Source organism: Galendromus occidentalis, unplaced genomic scaffold (genome assembly GCF_000255335.2).
Source record: "Galendromus occidentalis unplaced genomic scaffold, Mocc_1.1 scf7180000077170, whole genome shotgun sequence".
NCBI lineage: Eukaryota > Metazoa > Arthropoda > Arachnida > Mesostigmata > Phytoseiidae > Galendromus > Galendromus occidentalis.
In genome coordinates this window covers 503,761-521,423 of record NW_003805158.1, presented here as the reverse complement: position 1 = coordinate 521,423, position 17,663 = coordinate 503,761, and the positions used below count along the sequence as shown (strand labels likewise).

At 51.2% G+C, this 17,663-nt stretch overlaps 3 protein-coding genes across 3 annotated transcripts; 2 read left to right on the top strand and 1 right to left on the bottom strand.

Moving 5' to 3' along the window:
• Positions 1-575: 575 nt before the first annotated feature.
• LOC100907790 (transcriptional enhancer factor TEF-3-like) lies at positions 576-1,970 on the top strand. The gene has a single exon (XM_003741420.1). The coding sequence runs from the start codon at positions 576-578 to the stop codon at positions 1,968-1,970; it is 1,395 nt and encodes a 464-aa protein (XP_003741468.1).
• Positions 1,971-8,777: 6,807 nt separating this feature from the next.
• LOC100904172 (ELMO domain-containing protein 2) lies at positions 8,778-10,918 on the top strand. The gene is made up of 7 exons (XM_029110924.1): positions 8,778-8,885; positions 9,218-9,352; positions 9,464-9,627; positions 9,733-9,919; positions 10,086-10,271; positions 10,482-10,561; positions 10,664-10,918. The coding sequence occupies exons 2-7, from the start codon at positions 9,226-9,228 to the stop codon at positions 10,856-10,858; spliced, it is 939 nt and encodes a 312-aa protein (XP_028966757.1). The 5' UTR covers positions 8,778-8,885; positions 9,218-9,225; the 3' UTR covers positions 10,859-10,918.
• Positions 10,919-11,092: 174 nt separating this feature from the next.
• On the bottom strand, positions 11,093-17,536 carry Rgl (Ral guanine nucleotide dissociation stimulator-like). The gene is made up of 11 exons (XM_029110923.1): positions 17,345-17,536; positions 15,424-15,579; positions 14,599-14,781; positions 14,153-14,482; positions 13,840-14,043; positions 13,432-13,707; positions 12,977-13,233; positions 12,700-12,874; positions 12,330-12,593; positions 12,122-12,233; positions 11,093-12,005 (listed from the first exon to the last, which is right to left on the bottom strand). The coding sequence occupies exons 1-11, from the start codon at positions 17,360-17,362 to the stop codon at positions 11,845-11,847; spliced, it is 2,136 nt and encodes a 711-aa protein (XP_028966756.1). The 5' UTR covers positions 17,363-17,536; the 3' UTR covers positions 11,093-11,844.
• Positions 17,537-17,663: the final 127 nt, after the last annotated feature.

Below are 17,663 nucleotides of genomic sequence, written 5' to 3'. Positions count from 1 at the left end.
ACAGGGTCTCATGCCTATATGTGCACATAGGACATAGATAGATATAGAAGATCTTACAGACAAAGGAGATCAATAAATACCATTACCATTATTATTGAATCAGCTACGACCATAAAGGGAATGCCGGTGATTCGATCAGCCGATCTACCCCACGAGTCTTGCTCCTCTCCACTGGAGAGCTCATCGAGCCTCGGAAGATTCCGGATCGCTCTGGGGTGCTTTCTAGATGAATTTGATGCTCTCCTACCTCTCTCAGGATTTCATTTGGGGACTATATGAGGAGGCCTTCGTCGTGAGCAAAACGAGCGAAGAGTCTTCGGTCTGGAGTTTCTCAAGTAGTGAGATTTTTGCAGAACGCTCCCTCTCTCGAAAGCTCAGGGGGATCTATCGAGCCAAAGTTCTTGCCAAGATTTCTTCATCATCTTCACCATAAGGGAGTCGTGAGTACCGAAACCTACTGTGATCGCTCCGTACTTCGCTCGTCGACGGTAGAGTTCATCCTGTGCATCTTTGTTCTACAGGAGGCAGTCTGGAGGGGTTTTCGAGCTTTTTAAGAGCTTCGAGAAAATCTCAATATGGCTCCTGACACCGACCCGGACGGCGCGTCGTCCTCCCGCGATGCCCCGAGAAGTGAGGCCGAGGGCGACGGTGTGTGGACAGAGGCATCTTCTTCTCCGATCCCCTTCGAAGGAACTGGGCCCGGGCCTCCAATGCAAGCAGGCATGAGAGTCACGCCCTCCGAGTTAGAGTCACGCCCAGGCGAGCTCGAATGTGTTTGGACACCGGATGTCGAGGAAGCTTTCCAGGAGGCGGTGCGCCTCTATCCTATTCGCGGCCAACGGAGAAGCATGGTCGATGAGGGAGGCAAGAGGTACGGTCGCAACGAGCTCATTGCACGGCATATCAAATATCGCACCGGGAAGATACGTACCCGGAAGCAGGTTTCGAGTCACGTCCAGGTGCTCGCTCGTCGGGAAACCCGTGAAAATCGAGTAAGGTCGGAGGCCCTTCGAGCGATTATTGCAGAATCCGCGCCAAGCAAGCCAAAGGCTGCCAGGTTGGAAGCCACGACGAGTCTTGAGCCCGGATTAACCGGTGTAGTCGCGGACGCAAACGCTTCCACGTCGAAGCGAGACCCGATCGGTGAGTTGCTCAGCTCGGACGCGAACCCATCGCAAGCCAAATCGGAGCTTCCCGACGCTCCGGAAAAGGAATTGAGCGCACCATCTGCAAGCATAACTCGCGCGTCTCCTCCTTATTACGAGTACTCGACAAGGATATCGAGTACGAGTCTCGAGCTGAATAGATTTTCAATGTACGTTTTGTATCAAGCGACGAACAGAACCGGGGAGGGTGATGGAGTTGGGGAAAGCTCAAGCTGCCTCACGACGAAGTGTCATCTGTTCTCTAATATAAAACCATCCGTTCACGACGCGAGTTGGCCCTTGGAAGCCATCCAAGTCCGTGAAGTGTCTGACAAATTCCCTGGGGGCGAAGAAGGACTCGAAGATTTGTATTACAGCGGTCCGCCGGACGCGTTCTTCGTGATAAAGTGCTGGATGGACCTGAACACCGGTAACATCCCGGCCGATCGCGCTTGCTACCGAGTGGCGAGCATATTCAAATCGCCGTTCCGCGACACTATCATGTGTTCTACGAGAGTATGCTCATTCGGACAGGTGGTGGTGGACAGACTGCAGGCCGTGAATCCTTCCCTAAGCAAGGACTCGCTCCACTATACTTACACCGTCCGCTCGACGATGAGCGAGTGTGTCATCAATTTCATCGAGAGACTCAGACGCTTACCGGACAAGGACAGGATGGATTCAGTGCTGGAAAATTTTACAGTTCTGCAAGTGATTTCCAAGGAATTTCCGAGAAAAACCCTACTATGTATGGCATACATGTTTGAGGTCTCCCGGTCTGTACACGGGTCTCGCCATCGTATATATCGTCTCTCGACGTGGTAGATGAAGGGTGTCAGAGAGCTCACGAGAGGAATCCTACTATGATCGGCCTACATGTTCGGAGTTTCTCGGTTCGTCCATGGATCCCGGTACTGGTTATACCGTCTCTTTACGCAGCATTTGAAGAGCGGGATCATAAATGGATCATCAGCAACGCGCCATCGACCCAGGCGAATAGACTGGCAGGCGAGCGACGCTTCTCATAAGACCTGATCCTGCACAAGGTGAACTTCGGGGAGAAAGTGAGGAAGGATTACGCGGAGCTACTGGAGGAGAAGCACCAGAAGTTCGAAGAATATGAGTTCACGGACGGACTCGCGCTCAGGACGCAGAAATGGGAAGGCAACAACCAACAGAATAGGAAACTGGAATGCAGAATGACGCGGCACGGATACCACCACCTGCTTTGTACTAAACGAGACTGTCATGTACCGATGGACTGTTCATGTAAATTCTGTGGAGAGACCTACATCAAACTCTATCACGTTCATGTAAATTTCATGGAGAGACCTATATCAAACTCCATCTTGTAGAATATTGTGGAGCAATAGGGCATGAATCCTTGTCTCAAACGGTCGCTGAGTTGAGGGACCGCAGTAGTGTAGTCTAATCCCCCCTTCCCCCGCCCTTTTCTTTGATCTATGTGTCCCGTTTCCGAATGTATGGAATTCACTTTGTTAGGGATGGAAATCGTCGCACGAGCCGTGGAGCAATCCATGCGATGCGGGACGGTGGAGGAACGAACGAACAATTGAGCATTCTAGTCCTGGAGCAGCTCTGGGAAGGAGAGGCAGAATGGGCTCTAGCCGGCTCGGGACAATCCCGCTCAATGTGCGGTACATGCGTCGAATATCGAGGCTACGAGGCGCAACATTTCATGGGCCACAGACCTCATGGCCATCTTCCGGAACCGGAGATTGCTCGAACACGCAGGAGATGCTTAGAAAAGTTCCACGTATGTGATTCCGCGGAGTAATCATCAATCCGGAGATATCTGACGAGTTCCCTCAGTTGGGAGGACGGCGACCTAGGAGACTTGTACTGCAACGGTCCGCCATTTGCGTTGTCATCGATAGAGTGCCAGATCGGCCTGCACAATGGAGGCATTTCGCTCGACCACGATGCGCTCACTGAGGACAGCGTCTCCATATCGACGTTACGCGTCAACAAAGCGTGTTCTACGGAAGCATACTCTTTCAGCCGGACGGTGGTGGACAAACCTTTGATCGAACATCCTGCTCGATTCGAGGACACGCTTCGCTGTGTTGACGCTGTCTTCTTCGGCAATGAGCGAGTGTGTCATCAGCTCCGTCGGGCTGGACACGAATGAGATGGATCTAGTTCCAGAAAATTCGACGGTCTCGCAAGTAGTTCCCAAAAAAGCCACCAGGAAACCCCTTCTCCGGATGGCATTTTGTTCGAGGTTTCCTCTCCCGCTCGAAATCGGTCTTCGCATCGGGTTTTTCGTGTCGCCATCAGAAAGACTTAGGTAGTCTGAATGCCAGATCATGATCTTCATTTACTCATCGTCGATACAGTCAGACTCTCCATCTGACCAAGCGGAAATCTGGATCTCGACCGAAGTATGTCTATGAAGAATCCCATAGAGTAGGCGACGCTAGCGGAGTCATTCCATTGTCGCATGGAGCTCCATATACATTATCAGGACCACGCAATAATTCCACCTCAGTTTCCTTCATTCATTTAACTCTTCAAGTCAATATTCTCGGATCAGACCCAAATGAAAATTCACTTTCTGCAGATACATTCGCATGGATTATGGCAGAGAAACCGATGACCGATCACCAATTGACGAAGCGATAGATTTCGTGGGGACAGAGGCGACACCTCGAAGATGTAGGCGATGCACACCAATGTCCTCCCGGTGTCCATCTGGGAGACCACTTGCAACATGGTGTGGCTCCTCAGCGCTGTGCCTCCGCCGTGAAATCGTGGGGTACTTTGAGTGCGTCGACGACACTGAGGGCGTAGTCGCCCATCGTCGACCGCAGGCCGTAAATGTATCGACCCGAGCTCGTGTCGAGCTGTGGAAACATAAGCTCGACTGTCTCAACCGCCTGCCGTCCTCGTTCAAAAAGTCTCGACGCGCAGACCACGGTGTGACTTGAGGCGGAATCGGATACGCTGGTCGTCTCGTAGACGACGCGATCATCCAACAGCGCACCGCTGTGTGGGTAGACCCAGCACCTGACGGGGACGAGAGCGTCTACGGGACCGTCGAAGAATAACGGAGAACAATACGAAGAGCAAGGGCTCGAGGCCATCTCTCAGCCTGGAGAATCGAGCAGACAAGCCGCGAATAGCGACGGCTCCAACGGGCGACGCTGGACAGTGGGCGTCCCCCGCATACGCGAGTCTGTAGCCCCGTTGCTGATGATCACCTCGGCTGAGTCCCGGTGGTCAGAAAGCACATGCCGAGAATCTGATCAGTTCCAGACTCTCGGACTCGGATTCCCAATGGACTCGACTCTCATCGAGCTCCTTTGGGCCATGCCTCATGGGTGAGACACGGTTGTGGACAAATCGCCACCGAGGGAAACCTCGGTTTCCCACGACCGCGCCGTCGCCGTGGAGCGTGATGTCTGCGTATCAGCGCTCTGACCGTGATTCTGCGGAGTACTGTTTAATCCCATGACCACACCGGTATGCACGCCCGCACGCCTTGACGCCTTCTGACATCGCAGGCGTCAGCCCGGTGCCTCGATACCGAAGGCGTGACCCTGACATTGAAGGCGTGGGCCCGGCGCCATTGAGATGGGTTGAGAGGAAAGATAATGTTCTGGGCCGGAGAGTCTCCGTGCTCGAGCTTTTGGCGCCACGAAGTTCCCTCCGAGAGAGCCACTGGATTCGACTGGTCTTTGCTTCCGCGCAGGAATATTACCGATGCTCAATCGAATATGCAGCGCGATGAGATCATTGTGACCCGACGGTCTCCCGTCCTCGCCGAAGCTGATTTTTCTGCGGCCGAAGGACGGGTATAGCCGGACTGCTTCCTCGAACGCCCTCTCGACGTCTCCTGCCCAGACACCGTCGCCCTCACTCCTCGGGGCATCGCGTGAGGACGACGCGCCGGTCGGCAGGGTATGCGCAGGGTATGCTCCACGATTCTCAAAAGGTGGAGTTGCAAGGATCCGAGCACCGAGCTCGGCTTGGTAGAACGTTCTGAGCTTCTAAAAGTCTAAGAAGGAAGCTCCCCGGTGGGACCTCTCTCGAGATACTCCAAGCCGGGGACCCCTCGTTCGGATGGTCCTCCACACAGACTTCCTGGAATAGTTCTCAAATGAAATCGTGAGCAAGGTGAAACAGTGTTGAATCGACCACAGAGCACTCAAAGGCGAGCTCGGCAGCCCCCGAATATCCCATCAGGCCAATGAGCACACTCTCTGGAGAGAAGCTTTTTCTAGCCGGGCTCTTTCATTTACCGACTCAATGGCATCGCTTAACTTTAGTGCTGAGGACTCTCGTCAGTTATAGCGTTTTTCGAGGCTCTCACATTCATGCAACGAAAGGGGCAATGCCCATCAAAACACGGCGCACCCTATATCTCCCGTAGAAATGACGGCGACAGATGATTCCTTCTACGACCGTGAGTTCTGCGATTGCTTCGAATCCGCGGGGGAATTGAGCATCTCTAAGAATCTCTCAAGATCCGTGCGAAAATGGTGCATTGTAATCGGCAGTTCGTAATGTTCCCTCGTCAGTGAGCCGAGATGCATGCATCGAAATCGGGTTCGCGAATAAAAAGGTCAGACCTGCGCATCAGACCTTCCAAAAGCTTGGATCGAGGAACGGGTACCGCTAAGTTTCCGGTCAGGGACGAGGGAGTCTCCATGTCGATTGAATATTCAGCTTGATCCATCCTGAAACTCCTCGAATTCTCGCCGAGGGTACACGACACACCGTCGTGACCTTCCTGTTTGCAGCTTGTCACCGGCAGTCATTTCTCTCGGCCCGAACACCCCGAGGCGCTTTATTTGGACGAGGGCGCGTATAGCGGCGAGAGAACCAAGGTGAGGCTCATTCGCACACAGGAGGAGTGGCGGCATCCCTTGCGATACTGCATCACGAACAAGAACAAACCTCGACTTCATCCCCACAAAGACCCGATGGCCATCAGAGCGAATCTTTGACGGGGGGGTCGCCTGATGAGCGGAGAGTTTTCATCGCCGACCATCATGATTGAAGTTCCTCCTCCCCTGCCGGATTTCAAGGAATTCGAAGGAGCTTTCGCACCAAGTTTCGTATTAGGACTCCTGCGGCGTTGAGGCAGCATCAGGAAACACTCTCCCCGATACGAGAAGAGCGTCTCCGACTCGTACTCGCTGTCGACGGTCGTGCGTGAGGGACTCTTTCCCGCGAAAGATCCTCCGGACCAGTTAGAAGATGCAGCTACAACTTCATTTCAGATGCACACCGGAGAAGGACAAGATAGATCCAGTGCTGGAAAATCTGGAAAATTGAACCCCGACTGCTCCAACCCGAGGAAATAGCTGGGAAGTGCTAGTTGGGGAACGGATACTCTTCGACGTAGTCAGAGTCACATTATCCTATGTGCTTAAAGCGAGGAGGACGACTCCTCTAGACGAAGAGCGAACTCCGGCTAGTAACCAAGGAAATTCGATCGCGGACGGACAGATTCCTCCGCAAGGAAGAGCTCAGGAAATTGTTCCAACGACGCTTTGAGTGAGGCTTCCTCACGCGAGAAATACCGCCTTGATTTCGCCCTGCTGTCTCATAGGGGACGTCACGGGTCACGGAATCTTCGATCATCGGTGGAGACTCGAGGATTGGTGTGACCGATGGCTCCAAGAACTCCTGCCCGTCTCTCAGAAGCAGCGAAACTCCCCGACTGGTCCGGGAAGGGAGCTGATGCGAATCAAACGAGGATGTATCCCTGGACAATCTGGCTGGTACAGGCGGCACGCGATCGTACCGAGGTTCTACCGGACTAAAACTCCGAGATGGACTCCGAGACTGAGCTCAAAAAGGTTCATAATCATAGGTGTTGGTTGGAATTTCAGAGGCAGAAAATCTGAAGGCTCATCGAGAAGCCAATGAGAGAATCTGCTTTGAGGCGTGAATCCGTGAGCGGCTACGTCGCCGCCAGCAAGGTGTCTGAACAACGGACCGATATTCTCATCGGCTCGTCTGAGTGAGGCTCCGTCGACTCGGGAGGAACTCATATGAACATCGCTTGATGAGGGATCCCTCTCCCTGACCGAGTTTTGATCGACAATTCTACAAATTCTCTAAAGCGCGGATGACTTCTCCCACGACAGAATCGCAAAGGCGGACCGGAAGATCTTCAAGTTCGGCTGCAATCACTCGAAAGATTTTGGGGGACCGGGCACGGAAACGTTTTCTGCATCGCGATCGCTTCGGCGATCGCCCCGAATCCTTCGCCGTTTCCGTCTTCGGTGGCTCTGCGACTGCTCTTGACACAGGCTCGGTCGGCACGGTCGGCGGCAGGATGCGTGAGATCCGAAAGACACTGCGACATTTCGATCCCGGGGATAAGCAGCTTGCTCCGCTAGGGAACCCCACGTGTAGTCGAGAAACACGCAGGATGCTCTGCAGCCTGCCAGAGAAACGCCAACCACCTGGAAAAAGCGGGACGCTCAGAATCCCGCTGCAAGCGGAAATATGTGTTACGCCGGAAGGTTGAGCTTTCCAAGGTCTTCGAGCTGAGCCACCTCCGAGGTCCCTCGGACGAAAAGCCGGAACACGTAGCCAAAGTCGCGCGATTGTGGAAGGCGGTAGCAGTCAGGGACTCAAGTTCGGGAATTCTAGCGTCGGAAACCGGGGCGGGAACCTAATCTAGTCTTGCGAGAAACCTACCATGAAGACGAGGCAATGATTCTAGAGAAAACGTGAGTACAAAAGAGGACGGAGGCCTCGGAAAGTAAATGGTCTCGCGGACCAACTAATTCGCGGAAGAGTGAAGTTCGGGGGAACCGATATCCGATTCGAGCAGCCAAATACTTTAGAGATCGGTTTTTCTTCACAATCGGATCTCGCTGGAAATAAGAGGAACTGGGTTTGGTACAATCAGGTTCTTTCGCATATAACCTCGGAGCCGGCAAGCGGCCCAAAGATAGATGGGTATCCGGGGAGTCCCCGGGGGGCAGGTGGAGGGATCGCCGGTGGAGGACCTGCGAGCCTGTCAGCAGTTCATACCGAGGACAGCTTTAGAGTCGATTCATGGCCGCCTCTGCCAACCTCTGAGCACTCAATAAATATCCTTACAAATCACCGCCAAGACCCCATTCACTGCAACAGAGAGAGCAGCTAGTTCTCTCCTGTATGTCAATGGGCTCATGGTCCATAGGGCTATGGTCCATATCCGGTCCACGGCTCCTCCATATTGACATTTCCTATGTTGCTGCCTGGAGACCGCAGGTCACTTGACCGTCAGGTCCGTTTGGCTTGAAGCGGGGCGGCGGCGGCGGCGGCGAGATCATCATCATCATCATGACGGCTGGCCGCCATTGGCGACACCGGCGCTTTCCCTTTCCTCGTATGTGTGCATATATCCAACGAGAGGCTCTGATTCGCCTTGAAGACGTCACGCTCAACGTTCTAATAGTTTAACCGGTGCGCCTCCTACTACCCCGTGTCCGGTACCCGGCTCTTAAGTCGGCACATATCGGTCCGGCGCCGGACGAGTGAAGCTGGTGCCTGACTTTCTACTGCGTACCCTCTCCTTTTCCGTTGAGAATTCTGTTCGTTTTCTTCGCTCGTCGTCCAACTGTCTGGATGTCCTGATGTTGTCGGTACCGCCGCTGCTGCTACGAACGGAGAAGAGAAGAGTAGCAGCCGCCGGAGCGACCGGTGTTTCGTGCTTCGAAACCGACGTAGTGCTCCTCAGCTAATGGGGGTCGGACCCTCACCATACTGGTAGGTTTCAGGAACCGTCTGACTGAGGCTACGTATACTGAATCCATTTCTCTACTCTCGACATGCATCATATCCTTTCCTCATTCTACCGCCTTTCGAACATCTGACAGGGTTCGAGATGCACTGATAAGGCATGCAGATCAGCTGATAGAGGGAGACGTTCGAGTCTGATATCTTCGATTTCTTATTTAATTCCGCTCTCGTCACACAGTTCATACGGATGAATTCTGCCTGGGATATCGTGGTCGCGTGCTTTACCTATTAGAATTTCCAGCGTTGACAATTCACTCAACAATGGAACGATTAAGGACTCGTCAGGCTTTCTTTCGCAGACGGCATCATGTGGGTCAAGCTGTATATGATGTTCACCTCGGTGAATACCTTCTTCCATTCGTTCTGCAAAGGATTTTTGCGACGACTGACCAATTTATGTGAACTCCAGCGAATATGTTACGGCACCACCAAAGGTAAGTCTTCTGTGAATTTCGCGAATCCTACTCGAATCTTACGAAGATGAATTCGGCTCGTGCCGATGCTCTTGCTTGTGGACATCCCCCATGGATTTTACGGCCTTGCAGGTTACGAGCGAACCATCCGGATCGAGAATTCTTTGAAAAAGTCTAAGCAGCTTGCTCGAGTTTGGACGTCCCTCATCAGGATTCCCGAGAAAGGTCGTTACACAGAGTCAAACAGTGCGCATACTCTAGAGGCTGCCGTCACGGGGATCACACTCTTGAAACAGGTTGGTGTTCCGGCTATCCGATTCGTGAAGAGCTTTCTTCCACCGCATCCATTTTTCCCATCTTGCCGAACTTATGCAATCAATCAATTCTCGTGGAATTTCCAGGTGAAACCTACATACCATCGCGAATTCGTGCGATCTCTTAGGTTTTCGCTGAATCATATATGTTCTTATCGACAACTGGAGTTTGAAGCCGAACATGTGCGCAGGATGAAGTTCGACACGTCAGATCAAAATCACGTGAATAAGCTCCTCATTCTCTGGGAGAGCCTACGAGACGACCCGATTGAAGGTGCGATGTGATAACCCCTCGTATCCGATGGCAGGATCGATCCCATCGATGACTGCGATAGCCTGTTTCGCAGAAGAGTCAATTTTAGTCTGGATTTAACTCATGAAAATTGAGTTTCTTGAGCGCAGAATGACATCATTTGTAAAGTCTAACACTCGTCAAGCAGGTCTCGTCTCGAAAAAATGGCAGGATATTGGCTTCCAAGGCGATGACCCCAGAACTGACTTCCGAGGAATGGGAATGTTGGGGCTCGACAATCTTGTTTTCTTTGTTACGCAGTACAATAACTTGGCTCGACATGTTTTGAGCAGGTCTCTTCACCCGAAATATGGTTACTCCTTCGCTATTGTTGGTGAGTGTCTCTAGACCACCGTCTGCCGACTTCCACGACCATTAACCCAAAAAAATCGCGGTTCACGTTGCGCCGTAGTGGTTGACTGCGTCAGCGGGCGCAGAGCGGGAACGTCCCCAAGAGTGACGAACTTATCTACCGTCATCAGTTGGAAGCCTAGGAGCTGGCGGACCTTGAGAAGATTGGCGAAATAGTATTTGGGTTTTTCAGGCATAAACCTCACGCACCTCATACACAATCTCCTGAGGCAGGGGAAATTAAAAACTCATCTTTATAACGCGATGAGAGCCGTGAGTTGACGCGAATTTACCGTTCCTCAAAAATATCATGCATGAAGTACCCACTCCGATTACGAGATGAGTCTGAGATGCTGATTTTCCGCCTTCTTTCAGGTGGTTGGAATTGAAGACTTGCACAAACTGTATTGTTATGTCTTCGTGGAGTTCGATCGACTGTGGTTGGCCGAAAAGCCTCGGGATGTGATGGAGTTCGGAAGGATACGGGATAAGTTCGAACAGATCCTCGTCGAACGACTCGAACGAGAAGACTGCGTGCTCAGCGGACGCGGCACCGTCGAAGAGATTTGAGAAATAGAACCAAAAGGAGCCTTGTAATACCTAAGTGCTTGAATAACCGTGTTCCAAATGCCCGGTGCCATTCTCAGCAGTGATATTTCCGAACACAAACCATTTTATACGATGAGTTTTCGGATCGAGGGAGATTTTCGCCCTTGAGCCCGATTGCACATCATCACTCAAGACGCCAGTTTTGGTTAGTGATTTAATTACCTGCCTCGACCACCCAATGAATGATCGAATGTATTCTCCATTTACAGCTTTTATTAGTTAAATAATATTTCTCTCGATGTTGAAAATGGAAAAGAACTCAGATAACTTAAGCCGACGGGGAACCCATCGGCGTTCGGTCCGGGCGCTAGAACCCTGATCGCATTATTCAATTATTATTCGATCGTTGCCCCTCCGGGCTCATAGAGTCAGCCCGGAAAGATCCGTGGGCCCTTTGCATCCGATAATTTCCACCTCGTTTCGCATTCACCACGGATTTGTGGGGCAGCATTCCGCATACTCGGTCATCGAACAGAAATCTGAGGCGATGAGCCTTGAGAGAATAGAGCCTTTCGAGAGTCTTCACGGATAGCCGCGATTTGTGTGACGGTACGTGTATAAATATATAGTTACATACATCATTCTCCGATAGATTTGTGATCGAAAGATCAATAAAAAAAAGCATCAGAAATCCTCATGAAAGATCTCTGGATTTTCCCTGATAGATTCTTCTCTGCTACAATACAACTACAACAACAATTAACAACAACCATTCTTCTCATCATCACTGATATAACGGCATTCCTACCGGTCGCGGTGGGAAATCAAAAAATGTACACACTTGTTCATGCACTGTTCACTGTTCATCCACTCGGTCGGTACTTTGAACGGCACTTCCTTTCCCCCATACATTAATCGGCTGAGCAATGTTTTGTCTCCAAGACTTTTAGCTTGTCGGGAGCGGGAGAGACAATCTAAGAACCTTGAATGGCTCCCGCCACGGGATGTCAGAACTTCCGTCTAAGTAGTAGGGACATACTGGATGACTTGTGTTTCAACAGACTCGGTCCCGTAGGCCGTTGGAGCGAACGGTGCTTGAGAACGAAGTTCAGATCGAAGGACTTGTTGACAGCGTAGAAAACATTGGTGTCGGGAGGTATCACTATCTCTGCAAAGACTTTAAGTCGTATAACGATCCAATAATCAGGCGACTGGATAGGGGAGAGGATTTTCCTCGGGAGAGGTATCGATTGCAGTCACTTTCTTTCCGCAGGTTCCACCCACCTTGACCGTCGGGGCCCTGTTGGGCGAGTATATAATTGCCTGGATCATCGGTGATGTTGAATTTTTCCAGAGAGACTTTGATGACTTGCTGCGTTCTTTCACGATTACTCAGCTGTCGGAGAAGTATCAGAGTCATCGATTGGGTTCGAATGGGCATTTTGAGCAGTCGATCCTTTCTAACAAGTCGAGCTTCCGAGCTGGTACTCACAAAAATACTTTTGTACAGATTCTGCCCCTGCTGAGGGGTGACTCCGGTTTGAGCAATGCTGACTTTCGCTATGTGAACCTCGGGATTCCTAGATCCCGGACTGCCCACGAGTCTCCCGTTCGTTGAGAGCCCATTGCGCGTCAGAGAGAGACTACACGTCGATTGGGATAGGCGTGAATCGGACAGGCTCCCCAAACCGCTGCTATCGGCGACTCCTACTGCCAACGACTGCATCGAAGATACATCGCTGGTACTCTGCAGGTCCTGCTGTATAGGAGAGAAACTCGAATAGTAGCGATCCCCGTGCCGGATCTTATCAGCGTTTCGCTCGGTCCGTTTCATTCATGTGGCACGCGGTCTGCCTCATTACCTGTGAGTATAAAGCACACGAGCTCGAGCTCGTCGAAGATGTTGAGGGGTTCTTCCTGTGACCGAAAGCTACGGCATCGTTGACAGATGTGCTTCTCCGTAAACCTTCGGAGCGTGAGTTAGTTTCTTTGATTGTGATCGGGTTCGGTGGCTCGATTTCACACGAGAGTTCATAGCTGTTGAGAGTTTGTGTTTAGTGATACATATCGCGAACCATCTATAACACAACGCGATACGCCGAAAGCAAGCGACACCGCTGAGTCAGTCTGAGGTCTCACCTTTCATCTTCGCGGAGAATTTCTATACTATCGAACCAGACGAGGAACGCTGGGTCGGGCTGAATCTGGTAACTATTGGCGGATCCTTGGAGGATTCTGATATTCGCTAGAATTTCGAATTCTCTCCGTTTTTTTTCAAAGTTGATGAGCACGGAGCCGTCGGGATGCTTCGTGGTCTCCGGCAACGCGCTATCCGTCATTGTGAGGTCTTTGGTGAAAGTTCCGAGATACGGGATAGTCCCGCTTATCGTTGGCTGCTGTGTGTATACGAAGAGTTTCAGAATCATCGTTTCGACCGTCGCGCGTCGATCCTCCACGATCGATTGTGACCAATCACCGGGAATATACGATGAGTCGACTCCAATCATAAAACCAATAATCATCTATCATTAACTTCTCGAACATTTCTAAATTATAATTTTGATTATAATTGATAAAATATTTTCATTTCTCACATGATTGAAATGATGCGTTTTGTTGTTCTTCGGCGACTTCGAGTTGGCTCTGTCCGGCTTCCAATCGGCTGTTTTCGCCGTCCCCTCTTTGAGCAGCAGAGAACGCGCGTTCATTTCATTATTGTCTTCACTGAAAATCGCCGCCAACTCCGAGAATCGCTGAGCCTTCTCTTTGGGGACAGCTTGCCATACACGACTCAGACGATAAATATCATTGGATTGCAGCGCCGCTATGATTGCTTTGAGTGATGTGAAATTTTTAACGTAGCGAAGTTCCTGGTTGATCGGAAGAAAGTAATCAAATTAGCTCCGCTATCCTTTCTTGCTCGAATGCTCGGCTACGACTCGACTTCCGAGAATCCAACCGCAGACGGGTAACGAATTCGATGAACACAACTCCTAACTTACGTCCGCGATTTCTATCCATTTGGTGAGAACTTCCGCCCTCTGAGTAACTTTGACCTCGGCTCCTCCCATGACTATCATGGAGATTACTTTTCTCACAACAGAATTGAACTGCTTCACGGTGTCGTTGTATGTCTCGCCGTACCTCTCGTCCTTCTTCATCCGATGAGCTAAGCAATGGTAGGGAACCAATCGCTTGAACAGTGTCTGCAAGAGCAGCGAAAATTCGTGTCAAGACTCTGGGCTGACTTTCGGGTTGAATCGCAGGAAATATACCGGACGCCGGGCTCCGGCTGGTGCAATGCCTTTCACGTACCATATCCATCCAAGTGAGTTGTAAGGCGAAATGTTTGTTATCTATATCCTCGAATTGCAGCGCGATTTTCATTTGGTCACGAGAATACTCGTTGATCCACGACTTGGGCTCGAAGAATCTCGCGCTCTTCTTCGCCCTAAACTCTTTTACCCGGCTTTGGATTTTTCTTTCAACAGAACTCGAAGGCGCCCACAGGTTCACGAACCGCTGAAGCTCCAGCAGATCGTCATGGTCTGGCGGTGCGAAAAAGTCTTCGGGATACTTGTCAATCCATTCGCTGAGCGTCTGTAGAAGAGCCGAAAGATGCCCCCGCTCTGTGTCTTCCGCAACCTAAAAATAGCGTGGGTCAATTATCGTCTGAGCGGACGTTGGTCAGCGACTTCGCGAGCGTGTCGGGTATCGAATTCGGTCGAATTTTATGATTGAGGATGAGAGCCGCCCATTACCTTGATTTTAGACTCTTTGATGGCCGTGTAGCGTTGTATTATACTGTCCAGCAATCGGCGCGTCGTCGCGAATGACCTGAAGGTACTGAGTACGATATGTGCAACGTTGGGATCGAGCTCCCCCTGATCGTCAGCGAGGGAGGCGACTATCACGTCTAGCGTGCCAGCTTTGAGGGACTTCACCTGCGCACATAGAACATCGGGCTCGAAGTCTGGCTTGGGATTCCGGGCCGTACGAGCTCTGCCTTACGGAACAGAAACCGCTTACGGGGGCGGAAAAAAATCATGGAATCGTTTCTGAAATTCCGAGCGGAAAATTCACGGCAGCACTTCGGAGGCTCCCCCTCTATACATACTCGAACCTGTGGAGCTGATTCGATTGTTAATTCGATCGTTCTCTCCTCGGAATCCGTTTCCTCCGCCTGAGAGGAACTCCCAACAAGATCGAGATTCATGATTGATTAAGTTTCGTATGCCTTAATAACGGATTCGTGACGATGCTTAGAAGAGTGGCGGCGAAGACCTTTCCTTGTGCCCTATGACCTAGACTTGACTCCGCTCCATCAAACAAGGAGCGTGCTTTTCGAACACACTTAAAGTCCCAGTCAGACCAACTGATCGACCAATTGACTGATCGAAGAGCAAACCTTCCCGATAAACTACCATTGGAAGCTTGACAGCTCTCAGAGTCTGCGACATCTCAGAGACGCGGAATTCAAGAATGGAACCGTCACACTCAAAGTCAGAACGGTTCCCTAGTGCCGACCGAATGTGAAGGAACACGCTCGGGACTCGAACCAGAAATTTCATTTCAGGAGTACCAACCTTGATTGTTTCCCATTCTAGGTGGGAGACGGTGTCGTCGTTCTCGCCGTTGGTGTAGGAAGACGAAGGGTGGTAACGAACTTTCTTGAGATATATACCCCAGACCCCTCCAGGCCCCGTTTCGTCGCCCCAGTAACGCGGCGCGAGAGGGGATTTCTGCAAAAAGTGGAACACAATGTAAGAGATCATTGCGAGAGATCACGACTCTGAAAATGAAGAATGACTCCGATCCGACTCGCTGGACAGACTTCAAGTTCCATATCCGACCAATGCAGTTAAGCTCTTCCCTAGCTCAGCCCCCCTCTTCTAGTCATGGGAGCCCTTGCGGGTTATCAGAGCGCTCGACACTAAATTCAGATTCAAGCACGAAATTACACAGGTCAAGAATAACAATTATCTTTGAACGAGCTCCGCGAGACTGGTGTCCGCAGTAGAGTAGATGAATTGAAAGTCCTCGTGAACATGAAACATTACAAATACGAAGGCTTCGGAGAGGGATCACTCCATCGCATGGGTATTCGCGTCCGGATTCCGACAGAGTCAGGCGTGGGGACAGTCGGATCCCAGGTTCGAAAAACAGATGCTTGAGGGTCAAACGCATCGATCAATCCTCGCCGCTCAAATCGAGATGGCCAAACAGTCCAGGAGAGCTCTCGGATTTATAACAAGCGCTAATCACTCGCGTCAGCTAACCTAGTTCGCGGATATTTTCCTAACCCAAGAGTCATTGAGTCAATAATGATTGAAACCTCCAGTTTGTGTTTATGGTTTACGCGGTTTCATTGCTGGCGTGAGCGATCTCGGACTGAAAGCCGTCGCCGTCGGGACCACAAGCGAGACCCACGAAAAAGACGCATCGCTTTGCCTCCACCGTATTCGCGGAATTCGCCCTTACGATATCAAAGCGATTGAATCGGCCATCGACGGAGCGATTTGCGGAGCCTGCTAGTAAGAATGCTCAATCCGAGTTTTTCTGCGCACGCAAGTTACCTTTCAATCAACTTGCAATAAATAGACTCAATTGGCTGAATCACTTCTACACACGTCGGTTGCCACGGCACTATCCCACGTTAAACGGATACCACTTCAAATCCAGTTTTGCTGGGCATCCGTAATTATTTCCGTGGGGGTGAAGAATGCGGGAAAGTTGCCAAACGACAGTTTGATTGCGCAATGTTTCCAAACGCCACAAGATCGGACTTTTGAGTAAAGAAGGAGTTTCGGGTCCCCGCTATCTAAGCATCCTCTTCTTGAATATCTCGTTCCAGACCACTCCCGATCCTGATTCCCATCTCCCGCTCATAGCGATGACCCCGGGAGTGTGTATGAAATTCCAAGTATTCCGCTCGAGCCGACTCCATCTCCCGCTCAGCGAACAGGTGTCAGTCGAGCGGCATGCGATCTCTTTCAGTCTCCAATTCGAATGCTTCATTACCTCCGACCCTTAATCCGGACTTTTATATGCATCAAGCTTTTCCATTTCCACCTCTAAGATTCTTCTGCTCAAAAATCATTGAGGGGCCAGGAGACATTCAACTGCTGGGGGTTGAACGCCCTCTTCAGTGGATAGGGAAATTGCTATCCTCGACCAACTGCTTTCTATTCCATTGTGAGGAGGTACCGTTAGAGGATCGGAACTTCACGCCAATTCCAGACACAAACGCTTGGTGCTTTCTGAAGCTTCTGCTTCGCAGCGGCTCCGCAATGCTGGTGTTCTAAATAGCACTGCAGTAAGTATGTCAGCAGATCGTTCTCAAAACTCCGAAGAAAGCACGCATATAGTCACAGTTCCAACTGTCGGCCAATCTTTCCTCCGTCGGTGTCACGAGCAGCCGAATCTCTCGGCGAGCTCCACCGGGACCATCTGTCAAAATCAGCTGAGAGCTCTCCTAGAGTGCCAGTATTTCTCTGACTGTCTCACCTGGGAAGAAAGATCCATCCCAACTCAAACTGGCTCGGATTGCCCTCGAATCTTCTCATAGTAGCACAGCATAGTCTTCGCGTTGCACAGCACAACACCCAGCCCCGTCCGTCATGAGAGCAGGCAGCTTTGCACGACGCACATTCGATCCGCTGAGCTCAACCTGTTCGGTTGACACCTCCCGCTGTCGATGGAGGGATAGACGACGCACGGATAGACCGACGGACGACTCGTTGGTAACCTTACATTCCCACTAGAAGGCGCTGCGATCCGTCTGCTTCGCTACCCGCAGCGGCGGCGGTGGCAGCGGTACCACCAC